General features: G+C 40.1%; 1 protein-coding gene across 4 annotated transcripts in view; it reads left to right on the top strand.

The window, feature by feature from the left end:
- cep44 (centrosomal protein 44) overlaps nt 1–22423 on the top strand; it is a 77177-nt gene that overhangs the window by 6432 nt on the left and 48322 nt on the right. For all 4 annotated transcript variants that reach the window (XM_063047713.1, XM_063047711.1, XM_063047712.1 and 1 more), the window contains exon 3: nt 11184–11331. In XM_063047713.1, coding sequence (XP_062903783.1) covers nt 11184–11331 — 148 coding nt within the window. The remainder of the gene's footprint in view (nt 1–11183; nt 11332–22423) is intronic.

Genomic DNA, 22423 nt, shown 5'->3' with positions numbered 1-22423 from the left:
CTCGGCCTTTTCTGCTTGGAGCGGCGGAGGATGAGAGGTGACCTGATAGAGGTGTACAAGATGATGAGAGGCATTGATTGTGTGGATAGTCAGAGGCTTTTTCCCAGGGCTGAAATGGCTAGCACGAGAGGACACAGTTTTAAGGTGCTTGGAAGTAGTTACAGAGGAGATGTCGGGGTAAGTTTTTTATGCAGAGAGTGGTGAGTGCGTGGAATAGTCTGCCGGTGATGGTGGTGGAGACGGATCAGTTCGGGTCTTTTAAGAGACTTCCGGATAGGTACATGGAGCTTAGCAAAATAGAGGGCTATGGGTAACCCTAGGTAATTTCTGAAATATGTTTGGCACAGCATTGCGGGCCGAAGGGCCTGTATTGTGCTGTAGGTTTTCTATGTTTCTAGCATTGAATCATAATGGATTTAATTTGGCTTTTTTGACATTGCTGAACAGAAAAAGACTTCGTGTCAAAATGAAAATAGATCTCTATAAAGCGATCTAAATTAATTACAAATATAAAACACAACATAATTGACTGCATATGTATTCACCCCCTTCAAGTTAGTATTTAGTAGATATACCTTTGGCAGCAATTACAGCCCTGAGTCTGTGTGGATAGGTCTCTATCAGCTTTGCACATCTGGACACTACAATATTTCCCCATTCTTTACAAAACTGCTAAAGCTTGGTCAGATTGTATGGGGATCGTGAGTGAACAGCCCTTTTCAAATCCAGCCACAAATTCTCAATTGGATTGAGGTCTGGATGCCAATTTGGCCACTCCAGGACATTAACTTTGTGGTTTTGAAGCCATGCATGTGTAGCTTTGGCTTTATGCTTGGGGTCATTGTCTTGTAAGAAAATAAATCTCCCAGGTCGCAGTTCTTTTTTTTTTCCCTCCAGGATTTCCCTATATTTTGCTGCATTCATTTTACCCTCTGTCTTCACAATTCTTTCAGGGCCTGCTGCAGTGAAGCATCCTCACAGCATGATGTATCATGGCAGGGATGGAGTGTTTTTGATGATGTGCAGTGTTTGGCTTATGCCAAACATAGTGTTTAGTCTGAGGGCCAAAAAGTTCAGTTTTGTTTTCATCAGACCAGAGAAGCTTCTTCCAGTTGACTTCAGGATTTTCCACATACCTTCTGGCAATCTCTAGCCAAGATTTCATGTGAGTTTTTTCAACAGTGGCTTTCTCTTTGCCACTCTGCCATAAAGCTGCGACTGGTGACGCACCCGGGCAACAGTTGTTGTATGCGCAGTCTCCCCCATCTCAGCCACTGAAGCTTGTAACTCCTCCAGAGTTGTCAGCGGTTTCATGGTGACCTCCCTCAATAGTCTCCTTGCACGGTTACTTAGTTTTTGAGGACAGCCTGCTCTATGCAGATTTACAGCTGTGCTGTATTCTTTCCATTTCTTGATGATTGACTTAACTGTACTCCAAGGGATATTCAGTGACTTGGAAATTTTCTTCTATCCATCTCCTGACGTGCTTTTCAATATTCTTTTCGTGGGGTTGCTTGGAGAGTTCTATTGTCTTCATAGTGTTGTTTTTGCCAGGATACTGACTTACCAGCAGTTGGACCTTCCAGATACTGGTGTATTTTTACTACAATCAATTGAAACACCTTAACCTCATACACCTCTTCAAAAACAGATCTCCATTTAACTAATTAACTAATTATGTGACTTCTAAAACCAGTTGGCTGCATCAGTGATGATTTGGCATGTCATATTAAAGCGTGTGAATACTGTTGTGTTTTATATTTGTAATTAATTTAGATCATTTTATAGAGATCTGATTTCACTTTGACACAAAAGATTCTTTTCTGTTGATCAGTGTCAAAAAAGCCAAACTAAATCCACTGTGATTCAATGTTGTAAAACAATAAAGCATGAAAACTTCCAAGAGGGATGAAAGCTTTTCATAGGGACTATATGTTGTAAGGCCTCAGTAGGCTTATTATAATGTGAGAATCCAAATAGTTTGCTCTGATGAATATAATATACCAATTAACAAGGCCTCTTCTATGAAAAAAATATTCTAATAGTATGTAGTATTTGCAATAATACACCTACACAATGTGCAAAATAATCAGGAAGAGATAATGTTGTATAAGTGATCACAATTTATTCTCTTTTCCTTCCTGGAAGAACCATTGTCATCATTCCCAATAAGCTTATATACAAACCCATCCTGTGTATCACATAAAGATTTGGGGCAATTATGGATATGCATTCCATGTTGGTATTGCTAGCATTAAAGGACCGAAAGACAAGTTATATTGGTGGGTTGTAGAGCAAAATCTTTTATGAACTGCAGTTTTGACTGCCTTAATCAGGAAATTGCAGAGCTGTTCTTGACCAATAACCAGCGAGACGTGTAATTTATTAGCCTTTATAATGGGTTACTCAAATTCTACCAATGATACCAAATGGATGAAGTTTGTCCTTTGGTAATCATCCAAGTATGGGGATACATTCTTGCATATGAAGCCAAAAATTTGAACTTGAACTCAAGCACTATCTAAGTCTATAAAGCAATATCTTCCACATTGCTTAGGCTCTCTGGGGAAATTTGAAATTCACTTTATGAAAGGAGCGTGCCAATGTTCAGTTTGATTTCCTGTCTATGTGTCTATTAGATGAAAGTATTATTTTCAATGTATTTATTGCATTTTTAGGTTCCTTAATTCCTCTAACTTGATTACTGAAAGTGGCGCTAATGATCTAATCTCCAGGAACTGATAATCATTAACCACTGCTGGTAACCAGGTGGGGTTCTTAAACAGATTGCTGGATGCTCAAAGTAGATTTCCAGTAAGAAAAAAAAAATCATTTTTTTGCCAGCCCCTTTGCCAAGTAATCCAAAATGCATCCAGCTGTCCCACACTGTTACCACAGGCTATTTTTTCCCTCTGTTTCTAATATTGTCTAATTTCCTTGCATAAAATGCAGTGGTCTCTGTCTCAAATCACTTCCTGCAGCCAAGCATCAATCACAAGCTGTCTAAGTGTAAAAAAAATTATCCTAGCCTTTCCTCACACTATTGTTTGACATGTTTAAATTGATGTGCATCTAATCACTGACCAGCCCAATAGAGAAAATAATCATTTTCTACACGCCTAAACAAAATCTCAGTTTTAATTAAAGGAAACTCTGATAACTCTACAAGATTTTGTTCAATGTAATTAATTTGAATAGTGCAAGTTCTTCCTTATAGCTGGTGATATTTTTTACATGTGGTGTGGGTATCCAAAATCAATAGGCTGTTCTCTGTATTCTACAGCTTTATCATTGCTAATTTGATTTTCTGTGGGAGTACCGGAGGCAATATCTGAAGAACGATGCACTGTCTCAAACTATATGCCTCATCTGTGCCAAAGCACATATAGGACTCATCATAATCCACTGAACCGGCCTGGAAGCAAGTCCTTAAGTCTAAGGAATGCAGTTGAAAAAATACTATTAATCTCTTGTTCCATCCATTTTTTGCTAGAAACTGATTCTGTGTCCAGATATCATGCATAAAGTTTAAAGTACATTTATTATCAAAGTACATATACCATTTAAAACCTTGAGATTCATTTTCTTGCAGGTACCCACAAAAGAAAGAAATACATAAAATCACACAGAGCAAAGACCGACAAGCATTCAGTACTGTATGTGAAAAAAGAACAAATTGTGTAAATAATTAAAAAGTAAACAAATAATACATAGAACATGAACTGCAGAGTTCCCTAAACTGAGTCTATAAGCTGCGGAGTCAGTTCAGCGCGGAGTTGAGCGAAGTCAGTCCAGGAGCCCGATGGCTGCAGAGCAATATCTGCTCCCGAACCTAGTGGTGTGGGACCCAAGGCTCCTGCATCTCCTACCCGATGGTGGTAGTGAGAGGAGAGGGAGATGGGTCAAATACAGACAGACAGGGCGGGCCCAGCTGGGGGATCTTGGCTGGCGTGCAGAAGAACACCAATTTGTTTTCTGCTCTTGCACCTCGACGCTTTAATCTGGCTCGACACTTTAATCGGTGTAGAGTAGTGAGGCTGAACATCAGTTCATTTTCTGCTCTCAGGCCGTTTCCGCTCATGGGCCTTGATGCTTTAATCTAGCTTGGCACTTTAATCAGTGATGTAAGAAACAGACCTTTTAAATTGACCTGTAGTTTGTACAGATGCATTTTGCAGTTGAGCTTACTGATTAGAACTCAGAAAAGGGAATCCAACTTGAATTCCTTTTTTTGGAACCTTGCCAACATTGCAATTTCCTAACCCAGAGCCACTAAATTGACTTGTACAGCTCATCATCTACCTTAAAAATTCAAGAAAGAAGAACTCAAACCATTTTCAATATTGTTATTTTATTGCTGCAAAAGACCTCCTACAAATTATATTTGCTTTATTGAGACCAAACTTGGAAGACTCTGTATGATTTTGGTGTCCTTGCCTAAGAAAGGAAGTAGTTGCCTTAGTTAGAATGTAACAAGGATTTACTCATACTTGGAATAAAGACATTGACCTAAGAAGTGAGATGAAGTACAGTGGCTTTAGATTGTCAGAGGTTTAAAAAATAAAAGGTTAACTCACTAAAAGAAAAAATTCTGAAATCTTCGCTACCTTCACAAAGCAGGTAGGGGATGGTGAGGGGATGCTACTCTTGAGTTCTAAAGTTAAGTTCTAATTCAGCTAAAGATTATTTTTTCACTTGAGGGCTACGGATTGTTGGAATAAAGTTGGTGGTTCAAGATGAAGACATCAAACCTCACACAAAACTCATGGTCTACTGGGCAACATGTACTTCTGGGACTTGGGATACCTAGATCAGGCCCCACAAAATCTTAAATATAGAATTTTAAATATGTATAGTGCCTATAAAAGGTATTCATCTCCCCCACCTTGGAAGTTTTCATGTTTTATTGTTTTACAACGTTGACACCGATCAACAGAAAAAGACTCTTTCATGTCAATGTAAAAACAGATCTCTACAAAGTGATCCAAATGAATTGCAAAGATAAAACACAAAATAATTGATTGCATAATTACTCACCCTCTTCAAGCTGGTATTTAGTAGATGCACCTTTGGCAGCAATTACAACCTTGAGTCTGTGTGAACAGGTCTCTATCAGCTTTGCACATCCGGACACTGCAGTTTTTCCCCATTCCTTTACAAAACTGCTCAAGCTCTGTCAGATTGCATGGGGATTGTGTGTGAACAGCTCTTTTCAAATCCAACCACAAATTCTTAATTGGATTGAGGTGTGGACTCTGACTTGGCCACTCCAGGTCATTAACTTTGTTGCTTTTAGCCATTCCTGTATAGCTTTAGCTTTATATTTGGGGTCATTATCTTGTTGGAAAACAAATTTTCTCCCAATTTGCAGTTCTCTTTGCAGACTGCATCACGCTTTCCTCCAGGATTTCCCTGTATTTTGCTGCATTCACTTTACCCTCCACCTTCACAAATCTTCCAGGGCTTGTTGTAGTGAAACATCCCCATATTATAATATAGCTACCACCATGCTTCACAGTGGGAATGGTGTGTTTTTGATGATGTGCAGTGTTTGGCTTATGCCAAATGTAGTGTTTAGCCTGATGGCCAATAAACTCAATTTTGTTTTCATCAGACCATAGAACCTTCTTCCAGCTGACTTCAGAGTCTCCCACATGCCTTCTGACAAACTCCAGCCGAGAATTCATGTGGGTTTTTTTTTTTAAATAATGGCTTTCTCTTTATCACTCTCCCATAAAGCTTCAACTGCTGAAGCACCTGGATAGCAGTTGAGTGCAGTCTCCCCCATTTCAGCCACTGAAGCTTGTAACTTCTCCAGAGTTGCCATTGGTCTCTTGGTGGCCTCCCTCATTGGTCTCCTTCTTGCATGGTTACGCAGTGTTGAGGCTTGCTCTAAGCAGAATACATCTGTGCCATATCCTTTCCATTTCTTGATGATTGACTCAACTGTAATCCAAGGGATATTCAGTGACTTGGAAATTTTCTTCTATCCATCTCCTGACTTGTGCTTTTCAATAATCTTTTCGTGGAATTGCTTGGAGTTGCTTTTGTTTTCATGGTGTGATTTTTGCCAGGATACTGATTCGCCAGGATACCCACTCACGAGCAGTTGGACCTTCCACATTGAGGTGTATTAATATTGCAAGCAGTTGAAACATCTCCATTTAACTAATTATGTGACTTCTAAAACCAATTGGTTGCACCAGTGATGTTTTGTTGTGTCATATTAAAGAAAATACATGTTAGTAGGGAAGTGGTGTTAGGTAAATTGAAGGGATTGAAGGCAGATAAATCCCCAGGGCCAGATGGTCTGCATCCCAGAGTGCTTAAGGAAGTGGCCCAAGAAATAGTGGATGCATTAGTGATAATTTTTCAAAACTCGTTAGATTCTGGACTAGTTCCTGAGGATTGGAGGGTGGCTAATGTAACCCCACTTTTTAAAAAAGGAGGGAGAGAGAAACCGGGGAATTATAGGCCGGTTAGCCTAACGTCGGTGGTGGGGAAACTGCTGGAGTCAGTTATCAAGGATGTGATAACAGCACATTTGAAAAGCGGTGAAATGATCGGACAAAGTCAGCATGGATTTGTGAAAGGAAAATCATGTCTGACGAATCTCATAGAATTTTTTGAGGATGTAACTAGTAGAGTGGATAGGGGAGAACCAGTGGATGTGGTATATTTGGATTTTCAAAAGGCTTTTGACAAGGTCCCACATAGGAGATTAGTGTGCAAACTTAAAGCACACGGTATTGGGGGTAAGGTATTGGTGTGGGTGGAGAATTGGTTAGCAGACAGGAAGCAAAGAGTGGGAATAAACGGGACCTTTTCAGAATGGCAGGCGGTGACTAGTGGGGTACCGCAAGGCTCAGTGCTGGGACCCCAGTTGTTTACAATATATATTAATGACTTGGATGAGGGAATTAAATGCAGCATCTCCAAGTTTGCGGATGACACGAAGCTGGGTGGCAGTGTTAGCAGTGAGGAGGATGCTAAGAGGATGCAGGGTGACTTGGATAGGTTGGGTGAGTGGGCAAACTCATGGCAGATGCAATTTAATGTGGATAAATGTGAAGTTATCCACTTTGGTGGCAAAAATAGGAAAACAGATTATTATCTGAATAGTGGCCGATTAGGAAAAGGGGAGGTGCAACGAGACCTGGGTGTCATTATACACCAGTCATTGAAAGTGGGCATGCAGGTACAGCAGGCGGTGAAAAAGGCGAACGGTATGCTGGCATTTATAGCGAGAGGATTCGAGTACAGGAGCAGGGAGGTACTACTGCAGTTGTACAAGGCCTTGGTGAGACCACACCTGGAGTATTGTGTGCAGTTTTGGTCCCCTAATCTGAGGAAAGACATCTTTGCTATAGAGGGAGTACAAAGAAGGTTCACCAGATTGATTCCTGGGATGGCAGGTCTTTCATATGAAGAAAGACTGGATGAACTGGGCTTGTACTCGTTGGAATTTAGAAGATTGAGGGGGGATCTGATTGAAACGTATAAGATCCTAAAGGGATTGGACAGGCTAGATGCGGGAAGATTGTTCCCGATGTTGGGGAGGTCTAGAACGAGGGGTCATAGTCTGAGTATAAAGGGGAAGCCTTTTAGGACTGAGATGAGGAAAAACTTCTTCACACAGAGAGTGGTGAATCTGTGGAATTCTCTGCCACAGCAAACTGTTGAGGCCAGTTCATTAGCTATGTTTAAAAGGAAGTTAGATATGGCCCTTGTGGCTACAGGGGTCAGGGGGTATGGAGGGAAGGCTGGGTTCTGAGTTGGATGATCAGCCATGATCATAATAAATGGCGGTGCAGGCTCGAAGGGCCGAATGGCCTACTCCTGCACCTATTTTCTATGTTTCTATGTTTCTATGTAAAATGAATACTTTTACAATCAGTTAGTTCGTGTTTTATATGTGTAGAGATTTATTTTCACTTTGACACGAAAGAGTTTTTTTTCTGTTGATCAGTGTCAAAAAAAGCCAAATTAAATCTACTGTGATTCAACGTTGAAATCAATAAAACATGAAAATGTCCAAGTGCATATTTTTCTTATTGACATACAGTACAGAGTCGGCCCTTCCAGCCCTTTGAGCCATGCTGTCCAGCAATCACCCAGTTTAATCTTAGCCTAATCACGGGACAATTTACAATGACCAAATAGCCTACTAACCGGTACGTCTTTGGAATGTGGGAGGAAACCAGCGCTCCTAGAGGAAACTCATGTCACGGGTAGAACGTACGAACTCCATGCATGCGAGGAGGGAATTGAAACCTAGGTCACTAGTACTGTAAAGTATTGTGCTAACCACTTTTATAGACACAACAACGTGGCTTCCACAACTGTCTTTGACAACGTATTCCACAGATTCGCCACCCATTGGCCAAAGTAATTTCTCCTCTTCTCTGTTTTAAAAGGACATCCTTCTCTGAGACTGTACCCTCTGATCCTAGACTCCCCCCTTCTTCCCCCCCCCATAGGAAACATTCTCTCCATGTCCATTCTAGGTATGCTTTTCAATATTCGATAGGTTTCAATGAGATCCTCCCTTCCCCCCATTCTTCTATACACCAGTGAGTGCAGATCCAGAGCAATGAAACGCTCCAAATGCTCACATTTTTTAAGCCATCAATATCAGTGTTTTAGATTATTTTGTGTGTGTGCATGATATCACTCAGCAGCTGATGGAGCAGACGTATGATTGAACAATCAGGGGTTAATAATTTGATTCCTGGTTGGTGCTTTTAATAGGGATGTCCCAATAGTGTACTTTTTCCAGATGCTTTCTGTTTGGCTACAGTAGAGGAAATGTCAGCTGGTATCATTCAAGTTGGACAAAGCCAAAACTTCGCCAACAACTTTCGCTTTTATGGCTTAGCCTCAGAATGTTTTTATTGAAGGAGGAGGAAGGATTACGTTCTCTGATAATTATGGGATAGTTTTTGTAAATAAGATCAGGATTACATTAACCAGCACTGCAAATAAAATAGAACAGAATTAAACATCAAATATCTAATGCCTTTGAAGTTCACATCATTTGAAGTTGATTCTGCTTTTATACACATGGTTAATGGCTGTAGAGTAGAAATTTATTGCATAGTAACTGGATCTTCAGATTGAACTAAAGGCCAACCACAGTAGCAAATTCAATACTTTCAAAAGGAGACTTGGTAGATTTTTAATTGGATGTTTGGACTAAGTTTATTAGACAGCTTTTGTCATTGCAGTAGAACAATTATATTAAAATGTCAAAAACTCCAATAGCCAAATGATTTGAACCACAGAATATGAAGATTTTATTATCACATTAATTTTAGTTAAATTGATTTTAGTTTAATTTTAGTGTGGAGAATTGCCATTTGTTGATGTCATTATTGAGAGATGCAGCTCGGATTAATTACGTATCAATGTGGATAGTTTATTGAATAATATAAATGGTCCTTAAGCTTTTACTATTTGTCTCTAGTGCACTATTTTATAGTGCTACTTACATTAAAATGTAGCAACCTAATATCTTTTTATTGTAATTTGATTCAAAACCAAAGCTCAGAATTTGGTTATTTTGAATTATTTGGCTTTGACATGACATTGTGGTACAAATTTGCACTTAAAATAAAATGATTTAAATATCTTAGTACAAAAAGTTGAAGGTAATGAGTTAAATGTTTGTGCTTAATATTTAAATATTATAGATAATTTTTAAGGTATGTTTTCCATTAAGGAAGCTTAGTTCATTCACATGTGTGATGTGTGTTAAGACTAGATGAAATTCAGAAGCATGTGTTTCATAAGAATGTAAAAAATAGAATCATGGCTGACCTTTTACCTCAACATCATTTTCCTGTGTTTTCCTGTGCCTTTTTTTTCCCTCCTGATTTGAATTAGAAGCTGATTAAATTGGATGGAATTTCAACATGGCCTGGCTTCAGGCAATGATTGGCAGATATCCTAAATCCAAGTTTACAGCTTTTGAACGGTGCGGATTGTGAACAAATCTGAATTTGGGGAAGAAAACTATTACATAGATCCTGTGGTTAACTATCATTACTTCTCTACTATTGTGCAGATGTTGGAGCCAATTGTTGCACTCTGTTTTTCTTAGCCTATATTAAACATATAATTTTAACAGATATTTAATGGAACCTAAATGGGAAATATTAAGTAAATCATGTGGCATAAATAGAGTGGACAGCCGGAGACTTTTTCCCAGAGCTGAAATGGCTAATACAAGGGGGCATACTTTTAAGGAAAGTATATAGAGAGAAGGGATTGTAGGGGGGATGTCAGAGGTAAGTTCTTTACACAGAGAGCAGTGTGTGTGTGAAACACCCTGCCAGGGGTGGTGATAGAGGCAGATATATTAGCGGCATTTAAGAATCTCTTAGATGGGCACATGGATGATAAAAAATGGAGGATAAAAGAGTTACAGTAGGTTAGAAGGTTGGCATGACATCGTGGGCCAAAGGGCCTGTACTGTGCTGTAATGTTTCTTGTTCTATAGAGAGAGAGTTAAGATCTAGGCTGATAACCTTTCATGAGTTGCAAAGCTCTCCTATGATGATTATATTGAACTCAGCTTGGTTATCTCTACCTCTCTCTGGTCAAGAGAAACCTTCTCTGTTTCATTCTTCAAAGATGCTATCTAACCTGAATATTTTTTAGCATTTTCTGATTTTTTAGATTCCAGCTTCTTTTCTCTTCATATTGCACAGTTCAGGAAAAATGGTCTGCTGATGCAGAATGACTTACAAAAAAGACACGTCACAGTATAAATACATCAAACATGTACTAGTGGTAGATCTCAAACACGAGGAAACCTGTAGATGCTAGAAATCCAAATCAAAACACACAAAATGCTGGAGTTTCTCCAGTATTTTGTGTTTGTTAGTAGTGGTAGACTTAAGAAGTGTTTTTTATTCTGCATTTTTGACTGTGTATTTCAAGCGTGAGTCTGTCAAGACTCAGTATAAGATCACTTGGCACATTTGAGCATTCAGGACTCTTGCTCTGTTCAGTTACCCCACCTGGATGATTATGTAAATTGTCATTTCTGAATGAAGTGCAAATTACTAGCCTGTTTGGATCCAGACATTCAACTGTTTTCTGTGAGTTTAGCATGGGAAGTCAGTTAATGGTTGTTGGGAATTTAAACTGTATTTAAGGTTTAATTTTATTTTTTACAGTCTTGCAAAAGGTGATCCAGCTGCCTTTCTGCCAATGATGAGCTATGCCTTTACCTCATATTCCACATATGTGACTGAGCAGCTAATAGCATCTGGAGTGGAACTTGTGGGAAAAAATGACACTCGTTTTCTTGATGCTGTTTACAAGGTACAGTTTCTTTCTTGCTGATGAGTCAAATTAAATAGTGAATTTAGATTAATAAATTGTAGAACTTAAATACAGTTTTTATGGAAAATCAATTGTCTGTGTATTTAAAGGATCCATCCCTGTGTACATTCTTAGATTTGGACAACATGCCATTGGGAGAAACTCTACTTTTCGTGATTTTTATTAACGACCTCGATGTGGAGGTAGAAGGGTGGGTTGGCAAGTTTGCAGGCGACACAAAGGTTAGTGGTGTTGTAGATAGTGTAGAGGATTGTTAAAGGTTGCAGGGAGACATTGATAGGTTGCAGAAGTGGGCTGAGAAGTGGCAGATGGAGTTTAACCCGGAAAAGTGTGAGGTGGTACACTTTGAAAGGACAAACTCCAAGGCAGAGTACAAAATAAATGGCAGGATACTTGGTAGCGGGGAGGAGCAGAGGGATCTGGGAGTACATGTCCACAGATCCCTGGAAGTTTCCTCACTGGTGGATAGGGTAGTTAAGAAAGCTTATGGGGTGTTAGCTTTCATATGTCAAGGGATAGAGTTTAAGAGTCGCGATGTAATGATGCAGCTCTATAAAACTCTGGTTAGGCCACACTTGGAGTACTGTACTGTGTCCAGTTCTGGTTGCCTCACTATAGGAAGGATGTGGAAGCATTGGAAAGGGTACATAGGAGATTTACCAGGATGCTGCCTGGTTTAGAGATTATGCATTATGATCGGAGGTTATGGGAGCTAGGGCTTTACTCTTTGGAGAGAAGGAGGATTAGAGAAGACATGATAGAGGTATACAAGGTATTAAGAGGAAAAGATAGAGTGGATAGCTAGTGCCTCTTCCCCAGGGCACCGCTGCTCAATACTAGAGGACATGGCTTTAAGGTAAGGGGTGGGAAGTTCAAGAGGGATATTAGAGGAAGGTTTTTTACTCAGAGAGTGGTTGGTGCATGGAATACACTGCCTGAGTCAGTGGTGGAGACAGATACACTACTGAAGCTTAAGAGACTACTAGACAGGTATATGGAGGAAATTAAGGTGGTGGGTTATATGGGAGGCAGGGTTTGACGGTCGGCACAACATTGTGGGCGGAAGGGCCTGTACTGTGCTGTACTATTCTATGTTCTATGCTTATATTTCATCCACTATTCTCTGGTTTATTTTGAATTCTTTATTTTGACTATTCCCCCACATCACTCAATTTCCTTAACAATGGATCATATTTTGGTGCCAGCAAATTTCTAGGTTCTTTCAACCATGGTTCTTATTTATGCAACCAATGGGTAATATATCTCCTGGCTACACATTGACTTTCTCCCCACTCCCATGCATGGACAAACTCATTTATAATGGTACACACCCATGACAGGAGATGTTGAATCTCCAACTATCACTGATCTGCATGGAAATGGGTAACTTAGCTAACTGTACCACATTAGGAGAAAGGTGGAATGAAATAAAAATTAGACTATATGTTCTTTATCCATGTATTTGCTGCAGTGAAGTTAACAAGTACTATAGTACTATTAGTACTCTTATCTAGTTTGATTCTGATAGGTTTGGAATAGTAGGGGAGAAGTTTTTTTTGCAGTTAAAGCCAGGCTAATGATCTGTGTCACTTCTGAGAACCCATGGTCAAGAACATAAGAATCCCAGACTTTCTAAAATATCTTTGTAGCTGCCTTTGACATTGGACTTCTCATGAACTCCTATGATGAATTGCCAACTTCAAGTAATTTCTCAGGAGTTATCTTGGGAAATCCCTTTAAGCATGGCTCAACTTTACCACTGTATTGGTTGACATGATGAGGAAAGGCTCCAAAGGAGAAGGGCACGTTATATATAGTTAATTGAAAAAAAGTTGAGTTTATTTTAGTGTATTTAATTGTACTATTTTCTAGCGTTTTAAGTACAGTAGGTTCTGGTTAATTGGACCATCAAGGCAGCCACTTATTTGGGACAACTCCTAAAGAACAAAATCTAATTGAGAAAATAGCTGGCATTCCCTTAGTTTATTTAGGACACTATGCTACTTAATTGGGACAGTAGACTGTTGCCCAACAAGTTCTAACTAGCTTCAATCGTATGCACTTGAGTGGCTGTTAAATACTACACTTTGCTTACAATGGATAGTTGCATGTGTGTTCAAAAAAACAGTATTTTTGTCACTGATAGTTGGCAAGAAATATTTCAGAAACAATTGGCAGAAAGGCAGCTGGATCACCTTTTGCAAGACCGTAAAAAATTCAGAACTGCAATTTCAAGCATTCAGGCTTGGAGATACCAGAATTCGCCAGGAGTAAAAATGAAATCATTTCCCTACTTCAACAAGATAGGATTTATGAAGAATTTGAAAGTATTGACAGCTATCTTGATGTTACAATAAAAATGATTTGGTGGATGCATTGTATGAAGGCAGTCCATTATCTGCACTAGGTGTTTGTGCTGATTTTGTTCATTTATAGTCAACCAAAAGACGTGACAGCGTAATTCCTCCATTGGTAACTATAGGAAACTAATACACAGTTTTATGGTACTTGGGTAGTATTGATAATGTTCTCAATTGTTCTGTATTTCATTTAAATCATAATTTGTTACTCAGTTAAATGACAGTTTGTCTTTTTAATTATTGCCATGAAACTTCAGGTATTGGGGCAGCAGCTTAATTGGAGCAAAATGTACCGGTCCAGATGTGTCCCAATTAACCGGAATCCACTATATCTTATTTTTTATTCAGACGTTAATAGTTGTTCTTGTTCCAATACCTTTTTATCTTTGTGAATATCACGGAATGGTGTATCAACACTTGAAGACATTTGAAGTTTTGTCATTCAGTCCGTGTAATGCCACAGCTTAGGTGTGGGAGGGGCTTAGTGTCAGAGATGGGCACCGTTGCCCTCCAGTTAGGCAGAATTGCCCTGTAAAGAGCATCATCAATCTACAGTGGGCTTGGGGAACAATTTCTGTTGGACGTTAATGTGCTTAGAGGACAGAGGAGACAGTGAACAGCTCGCTTGAACTGAACTATCCTACAGGCCATGTGTTGTACACTGTGGTTTCAGAGTTGTAAAGAATGCCTTTTGCGTGAGATATTGGAATGTCGTGCAGTAGTACTGCAGTGCAAGCTTAAAATATAGGCAGTATACTTGGGGATCGTGATGGCCATGTGGGTATTGTAAACAACAAGGAATGGAATAAAATGGAACTTACACTGTCAGTGCTCACCTACCTCTGGAGTACTAATGTTATTTGTTATAGGTTCACTGTCTCTCTGGCTAAGGTCTTCTAATTTTATCATGCCACTTTATAGGCCTGCATTTTTACTCATTAATGTATTAAGAAATATTCACACCCTCCCTAATGTGTTTGTTTCTAGAATTAGAAATTGAGATATATTCCTTCTCTTGTTCTTAGTTATCTACTGTCACAATTAGGAACATAAGAATTTATATTAACTGGTAATGCACAAAAAATATTTTTAAAGTTCTGTGTTATACAGAGTGATACACACAAAATGCTGGAGGAACTCAGCAGATCAGGCAACATCTATGGAGAGAAATAAAGAGCCGGTGTTTCATGCCGAGACCCTTCATCAAGACTGGAAAGGAAGGGGGAAAAAGCCAGATAGGCAGAGGGGGAGGAGTACAAGCTGGAAAGTGATAGGTGAAGCCAGCTGAAGGAGAAGGTAGGTGCGTGGGGGAGGGAATATAAAGTAAGTAGCTGGGAGGTGACAGGTGAAAAAGGCAAAGGAATCCGATAGAAGAGCAGAGTTAAACCATGAAAAAAAGGAAAGGAAGATGGAGGTGATAGTTAGATACGGAGAAGAGAAGAGCCAGAATGGGAAGTGGAAAAGGAGAGGAAGGGGGAGGTGCAGAAACACCAAAAGCTGGAGGCAACCGTGTTTATGCTGTTACGTTAGAAGCTACAATATCGTAATATGAGTTGTTGCTCCTCCAACCTGAGAGTGGCCTCACTGTTGCAGTAGAGAAGGCCATGGACTGACATGTTGGAATGGGAATGAGGAGTGGAATTAAAATGGTTGGTCACCAGGATATCTTCTCTATTGAGAGTGGAGTGAAAGTGCTCGACAAAGCACCTTTATTATACAAATTTGTTTTTTGAGAGGGAGAGAAAGGGCAATAAGGAGATTTTGGAAAAAAGTTTCACAACTTAAGGCTAAGGTAGCTGATTCCCACCAAATGGTGAAACAATTTAATTGGGGAGACCCAGAAGTAGACTTGCTGTTTTATTGATCACAAAGTGATGTTGATTTATTTTCCTAGATTACAATTGTTTTGATTCTGAACTTAATCAATTTTATCTGTCAAAATATTTCTCTTCCTGTATGTGCTGTTATCAAAAATGGTGTGGAACGTGGATGGAAATTAACCACCTTTGTCATTAACATTCTGGATAACTGCATAAGTAAGCCAAATGCATTTTTGAGGAATTCTGATAGCATTACTAAATGCTTATTTTTTTAGCAACCAATTATTCCTCTTGTTCTTAGCCACATGCTCATTATCAAAATAAATGAAATAAAATAATAAAATAGAATTAATTTATTTAGATTAGTTTATGCACTTCGGCGCTAGTAGGATGTAGTTGACAGAATATGTAACTCTCCAGAGTCTCAAAACATGATATAATTTTGTTCTTGGGTGTTTTGGAGCCTGTGCTACCTGGCCAGATCAATTCTATGTTTAAATTTTATATCTTGTTTAGTTAGACTTGGGATTACTTACAAACTAGCCCTGAAACTTCCAATAAAATTAACAGCATCTAAAAAGCAGAGCACTTTCATCTTTCTTAAATGTTACATGTAGTCAAGTTGAACTGAACACAAATGTTTTTCTTTTGATTAGTAATGAATGCTGTTTTAGAACAGAATGCTCTCATGACTGTCCAAGTCAGGGACTCTTGTTTAACTTAAATACATTTACAAAGGCTATTGCATTTATCCTTTACTGGCAAAGTCGTTTTTCAAAGTAATACAGACTAATTTGTCAAAACATGCTCCATTAGTAAGATACTGTATGCTTTCAACTTTGAGTCATTCATTACCTTAATATGAAATGATGAAATTGTGCTGCCACGAGTACAAGCTTTTAAGCCGTCAGTTGTGAAGGGTCACTAGCACAGAAGGGTCTTTCTCTCAGGGCTGTTCAAAATTACAGAACATATCTGCCCGGTATATTTTATGCATTGGTTCGAAATGAACAATACAATGTTGACTGACCTGGGAAATAAATATTGAATAATAGAAATAGTTTTACTATTTACATTAAGAAGCATAAAGTCATTTTTGGATTATCATTGATATAAGCTGCCTGTAACTGTTGTGTTGCTGACATTCTCAATGCAGGAAAGTTTAATTTTAAAAGTTGTTTTTAATATGCCTCAATAAATTCACAGTCATTTACCTCAACCTATTCTAGCCCTCTGGTGTCTCTGTACTGTTTCCTTGGATGTGGTCGGCTAAAGGGCCTGTTTCAGTTGGACAGCTCTACAACAGTTATAGCTTTTGTTATTTTGGCCATGCTTTCAGCTGGCTAGATTCCAGTATCTGGAATTTCATTGCTAAACCCTCTACGACTGAAAACTAATCTTAAAAATTACGTATCTGGGCACAAAGTTGGTTATTTGTCCAAACATTTTATATGACCTTTTTAATATTGCATCTGTAAACTAATTTGAAAAATTTCACTATGTTGTAATTGTATAAATGTCAGCAAAGGTTTACCACACCAGACAGCGCATATTTATTCTAGTACTTTTATGATTGTCAGTGAGTGTTTTATTTCCAGAGATGCAGTATGTTAATAGGCCCTTCCAGCCAAACAAGCCCACCCTACCCAATTACACCTATGTGAACAATTAACCTACTAATATGGGAGAAACCAGAGCACTCAGAGGGAACCCGCATGGTCACAGGGAGAACATATAAACTCCTTACATGCTGAATTGATGGAATTGAACCTGGATCACTGGCACTGTGATAGCATTACATTAACTGCTGTGCTACTGTGCTGTCTTGTAGAAACATAGAAATTACATAGAAAATGAACCTGTGATCCCATCTAGTTTAACTAAATAGTTCATATTGGAGTTCTCTGCACCTATTTGCAGATAATATCAAACTTGGTGGTAGGGTCGACTGCAGATGGTTGTCTAAGGTCACAACAGGATTTAGATCAATTGGGAAAATGGTAGTTGGAACTTAATTATAATTTTGGGAAGTTAAAGTAGGAAAGGACATCAGACAGTGAAGGACAAGAACTGGGGTAGGGAGGGGTGCGGTTATTGTGGAACGGAGAGACTTAAGGCTGCAGTACATAGTTCCCTGAAAGTAGCAAAGTAGGTAGATAAGGTGGTGAAAGAGGCATTTGGCACACTGGCCTTTATCCAGACAGGGTAAGAGTTGGGACATCATGTGATAATGTGTATGACCTTGGTGAGATTGCATTTGAAAATCAAAAAACAGGATAAGGTGTTAATATCCCCTGTGCCAATGGGTCGTGAGCAATTGCTCGAGACTGCCTTGATGTTGGGAGTGGCATAGGAGTGACACGCAGGGGTTTTCAAGTGGGCACCCTCCTTACTCGATTAGCCCACTACATCTCTGGAGGGCTCAACAATGACTTCTGGCGTCCCAGAGTCCCCCCCCCCCCCCGTGTTCTCCCACTCTTTTGATGATCTTTTGGAGCCCAGGAGAGGTCTTTTCGCTTGATCCAAAGCCATTGATTACTTCTTTCCGCTGCCTCTGATATGGCTCTTTACTGTGGAGTCTGACCATGGATCCCTAGCTCCTTGAGCAATTTGATGATGAATGTGGCTATAATTCCCCTACAACCCAGTTCCACAGGACAACCTCCGTCGCGGAGATTCAGCTTCATAGCATAGCCTCTTGCACTTATATGATTCAGCCACTGAATCCTTCCACGGGACTGTGAGTTCCATGATGTAGACAGTCTGTAATGAATTGGACCAGAGAACCAAGTCTAGCGTAAGGTTGGTGGTAGCAATTTCTGGTGGAAAAATGAATTGTTTATTGATATCCACCAACATTTTCCAGTTACGGGCCATGTTCATCTGTCCTGTTTCTGGCTTAGAAGGGAGGTTAGTTGGTCTTTTCCCTCCATCCCAGATGGATGCTGCTGGTGTCAGAGTGTTAGTCGTTCTTGGGGGCAAGGAGATGGTTGTTATCCTCTTGGTCTTGATGCTGCTGCTGGACCCTTCAAAACCTGATCATGATATCACATGTATCTACCTTGTGTGAGGTTTGTTTTGCAGCTTGCCAGGATTTGCTTGAGGGTTGCCAGAAACAGGCACGGGGCACCAGTTGGGTCCTCACCGAACCACCAGTGGAGGTTCTTTTGTGAGGGAAGCACATCATGTGTAGCTCTGATGAGAAAGCTAGTCTCTTTGCTTTTATCTCCCATATGTCCTTCTAGTTGATATTCCTCCTCTCAGTGCTCTACCACTGCATCCATTGCCTCTGCTTAGCCAGAGAAACAGCCTTCGCACTTCTGTCTGACTCTTCTTGTTACCGCACTTCCCTGACAACCATTTTCCTTTGCTCTGGAATTGTGGCCTTTTGCAAGGTGGGTCCACTTGCTGTCAGACGAAAGCCGCCCCTGCCCTGTTGGACTTGGCCCACAATGCCTCTGCCTAAGGGCTGCCATTGCTTGCTACACCATATAAGCTGGGGTTCATTTTCGCCCAGTTGTTAAGTTCCATGCAGTTTTACTGATGGTCTTGTCATAAGAGTCTTTGAGTAGATTCACCTTAGAACACTTGGAATTCCAATGTAAGGCTTGTGAAAGGTAATTCAAGGGCTCCTTTACCACAGAGACTGATGTTACTGATGCACCATGGGACACAAGGCCACTTCTTTACAAGTGACATGACGGTTCACTTGAGCTTCTTCACGGTTGTTAGCAGGGCCTCATAGACAGTGAAGGGCCACAACACCCAGGGTAGGAGTCCAAACTGAAAGCACCAGAGCTCCAGTTTTCCGGGCAGCATAGTCTTGTTGGTTGATGTTATCCAGGCCGCTGGCGATGTGTTGCTTTAGTTGCTGCACGTGCTCTTTGCCTGTGAGGCCGGTGTTGTACCATCTACCTAGGCTTTTGACAGGCTGTTAAGACACTGTTGGAATTCGGTCATCACTGATGAAGAACTTTGTCTTCCTGCATTCCTTTGACTATGGAGATAGTTCGTGACTTGCTTGGTTTGATTTTCATTCTGGCCCACTTGATGTTTTCCTGCAGCTTTCCAAGTGGTTGCTTGGTGCATGCTGCGGTACTGGTCATTGTTGTTATGTCGTCCATGTTGTTATGCCCTAATAGAGGGAGGACAAAGTCCAGCACTTGTTCTTTCACTGCCTACCATCCATCTTGAAGCCCTGATAATGACCTCCACTGCCATTGTGAAGGCCAGGGGTGATAGAGTGCAACCTGCCATAATGCCTACTTCCAGTCTCTGATAAAATCTGCTGTTGTGAAGCACAATTGCAGGTCTTAAAAGTACTACTTCACCAGCGTTGTGATGGGCTCTGGTATCTGTAAGAAGGCAAATGCTTCCCAGAGGAGTGCATGGGGAATTGAGCCGAATGCATTGGCGAGGTCCAGGAAGATCACATAGAGATTTCTTTTGACCTTCCTAGCTGCCTGGGATCTGGTGCCATATCATGCTTGTATGTTCCAAACACCTGGAGAACGCTGGAAATCCTGCTTTCTGTGTAGTTTTGGTCGCCATACAATAGGAAGGATATGATTGAGTGAGATGGAGTGCAAAAAAGATTCACAGCAATGCTGACAGGACTGAGAAACTGGATTATCTGGGACAGGAGTGAAGGAAGTTGAGATTTATAATAGTATGAGGGGCATATATATATGGTAAAATAACACTGTCTTTTTCCCATGAGAGGGGAGGCTAAATATGAGGGCACTGGTTTAAGGTGAGAAGGAAAAGATTCAAAGTCAACCTGAATGTCAAGTTTCATATATAGAGGGTAGTGTGTATATGGTATGAATTGCCAGAGGCAAGTGATGGAGGCAGGTACAATTATAATGTTTAAAAGACATTTGGACACATTCATAGATAGGAAAGGTTTAGGGAGATGTGGGCTTAAAACAGGCAAATAGGACTAACTCAGAAAAGCATATAGTTTGGCAAAGACAAATTGGGCCCAAGTGCTGTGCAGCTGTATAATTATATTTTCAGGTTTTTAATTCCAATAATTTCCTCCTTGCTTTTGTAACTGGCAACTTTGTATTACTTTAAACAATTAAATTCAATATTTGGGACTTAAAACCCTTTTGACAAATAATTTTTTCCCATTTTTTTCAGATGCACAGATAAGCATAAAGTTGTAATAGGTAATTATGTGATTTAGACCAAACTATCTAGATTGATTTACACTCTGCTTCTCTTTTACATTCACTCATCTTACCCCTATATTCCTTCAAAATTTATTCCTATACACAACAATTTAATCAAATCTTCATTACTGGCAATATTGTTGCGCCAAACACCAAGGCTGGGGATGACACAGTGGCACAGCAATTAACACTGCTGCCTTGGAGCTCTGAGGCTTGGATTGGGTCCTGACCTCAGGTGCTGTCTGCTTGCCATTTGCATTTTCTTCCTCTTTCCTTCTGTACTGTGGTTTCCTTCCACATCCCAAAATAATGCTGATAGATCAATAGGTTCTCAATTTCATTATGCGAGAGAATATGTTGCAAACAGTTATAAAAAGAGGGAAATGGGACTCATGGGGAACAGAATGGACTCCATGGGCCAAATAATTTCCTCCTATGTTATAATGGGGTAACTATAAACAAATTATAGGTAATTTTTTTGAAAGCATCTTTGAGTTGGTTCATGACTTGAAATATCAACTCCTCATGGTGCTCAGATGTTCGAAGTAAACTTATCATCTAAGTGCATATAGTATATGTCACCACTTAACCAAGAGATACCTTTTCTTGTGAGTAATCATAGTAAATACAAGAAGCATAATAGAATCAGTGAAAGACAACACCCAACAGGGTGCACAACCACATACAAAAAAACAGACTCTGCAAATGCAAAAAGAAAAAAAGCAACTACAATAATAATAATAATAAGCAATAAATATTGAGAACATGAGATGAAGAGTCCTTGAAGGTGAGTCCTGTTCAGTGATGGGGCGAATGAAGTTATTCCCTCTGGTTCAAGATCCTGATGGCTGTGGAGTAATAACTGTTCCTGAACCTGGTGATGTTGGTTTTGAGGCTCCTGTACCTCCGTTGTGATGGCAGCAATGGAAAGAGAGCATGGCCTAGATAGTGGGGGTCCTTGATGACGGATATTGCTTACTTGCAACGCCGCTCCATGTAGGTGTACTCAATGGTAGGGAGGGCTTTACCCGTGATGGACTGGGCCATATCCACTACCTTTTGTCGGCTTTGCTATACAAGGGCATTGGTGTTTCCATACCGAGCCGTAATGCAACCAGTGAGTGTTCTCTCCACCACACATCTGTAGAAGTTTTCAAAGTTTGACATGCCAAATCAAGCTCCTAAGAAAGTAGAGGCACTTCTTTGCTTTCATTGTAATGATACTTAGATTAGATTATGAGGACACTCAGTCCTTGTTTATTGTCATTTAGAAATGCATGCATTAAAAAATGATACAATGTTCCTCCAGAAAGATATCACAGAAACACAGGACAAACCAAGACTAAAACTGTCAAAACCACATAATTATAACATATAGTTACAACAGTGCAAAGCAATACCGTAATTTGATAAAGAGCAGACCGTGGGCATGGTAAAAAAAAAGTCTCAAGTCCAGATAGCCCCATCACCTCATGCAGACGGAAGCACCGCAAACTTGCGGATGCATTGGATGCACCCGACCACAGCCGACTCTGAGTCCGTCGGAAAATTTCGAGCCTCCGACCAGCCCTCCAACACCGAGCACTGAGCACCATCTCTGCCGAGCGCTTCGACCCCACCCTGGCCGCTGAGCAACACGCAAAGCCGAGGACTTGGGGCTTTCCCCTCCGGAGATTCTGGATCACACAGCAGCAGTGGCAGTGAAAACAGGCAT

The sequence above is a fragment of the Mobula hypostoma genome, chromosome 5 (assembly GCF_963921235.1).
Source record: "Mobula hypostoma chromosome 5, sMobHyp1.1, whole genome shotgun sequence".
Lineage (NCBI taxonomy): Eukaryota > Metazoa > Chordata > Chondrichthyes > Myliobatiformes > Myliobatidae > Mobula > Mobula hypostoma.
Note: the sequence above shows the minus strand (reverse complement) of the source record. Positions and strands in the feature narration are given on the sequence as shown.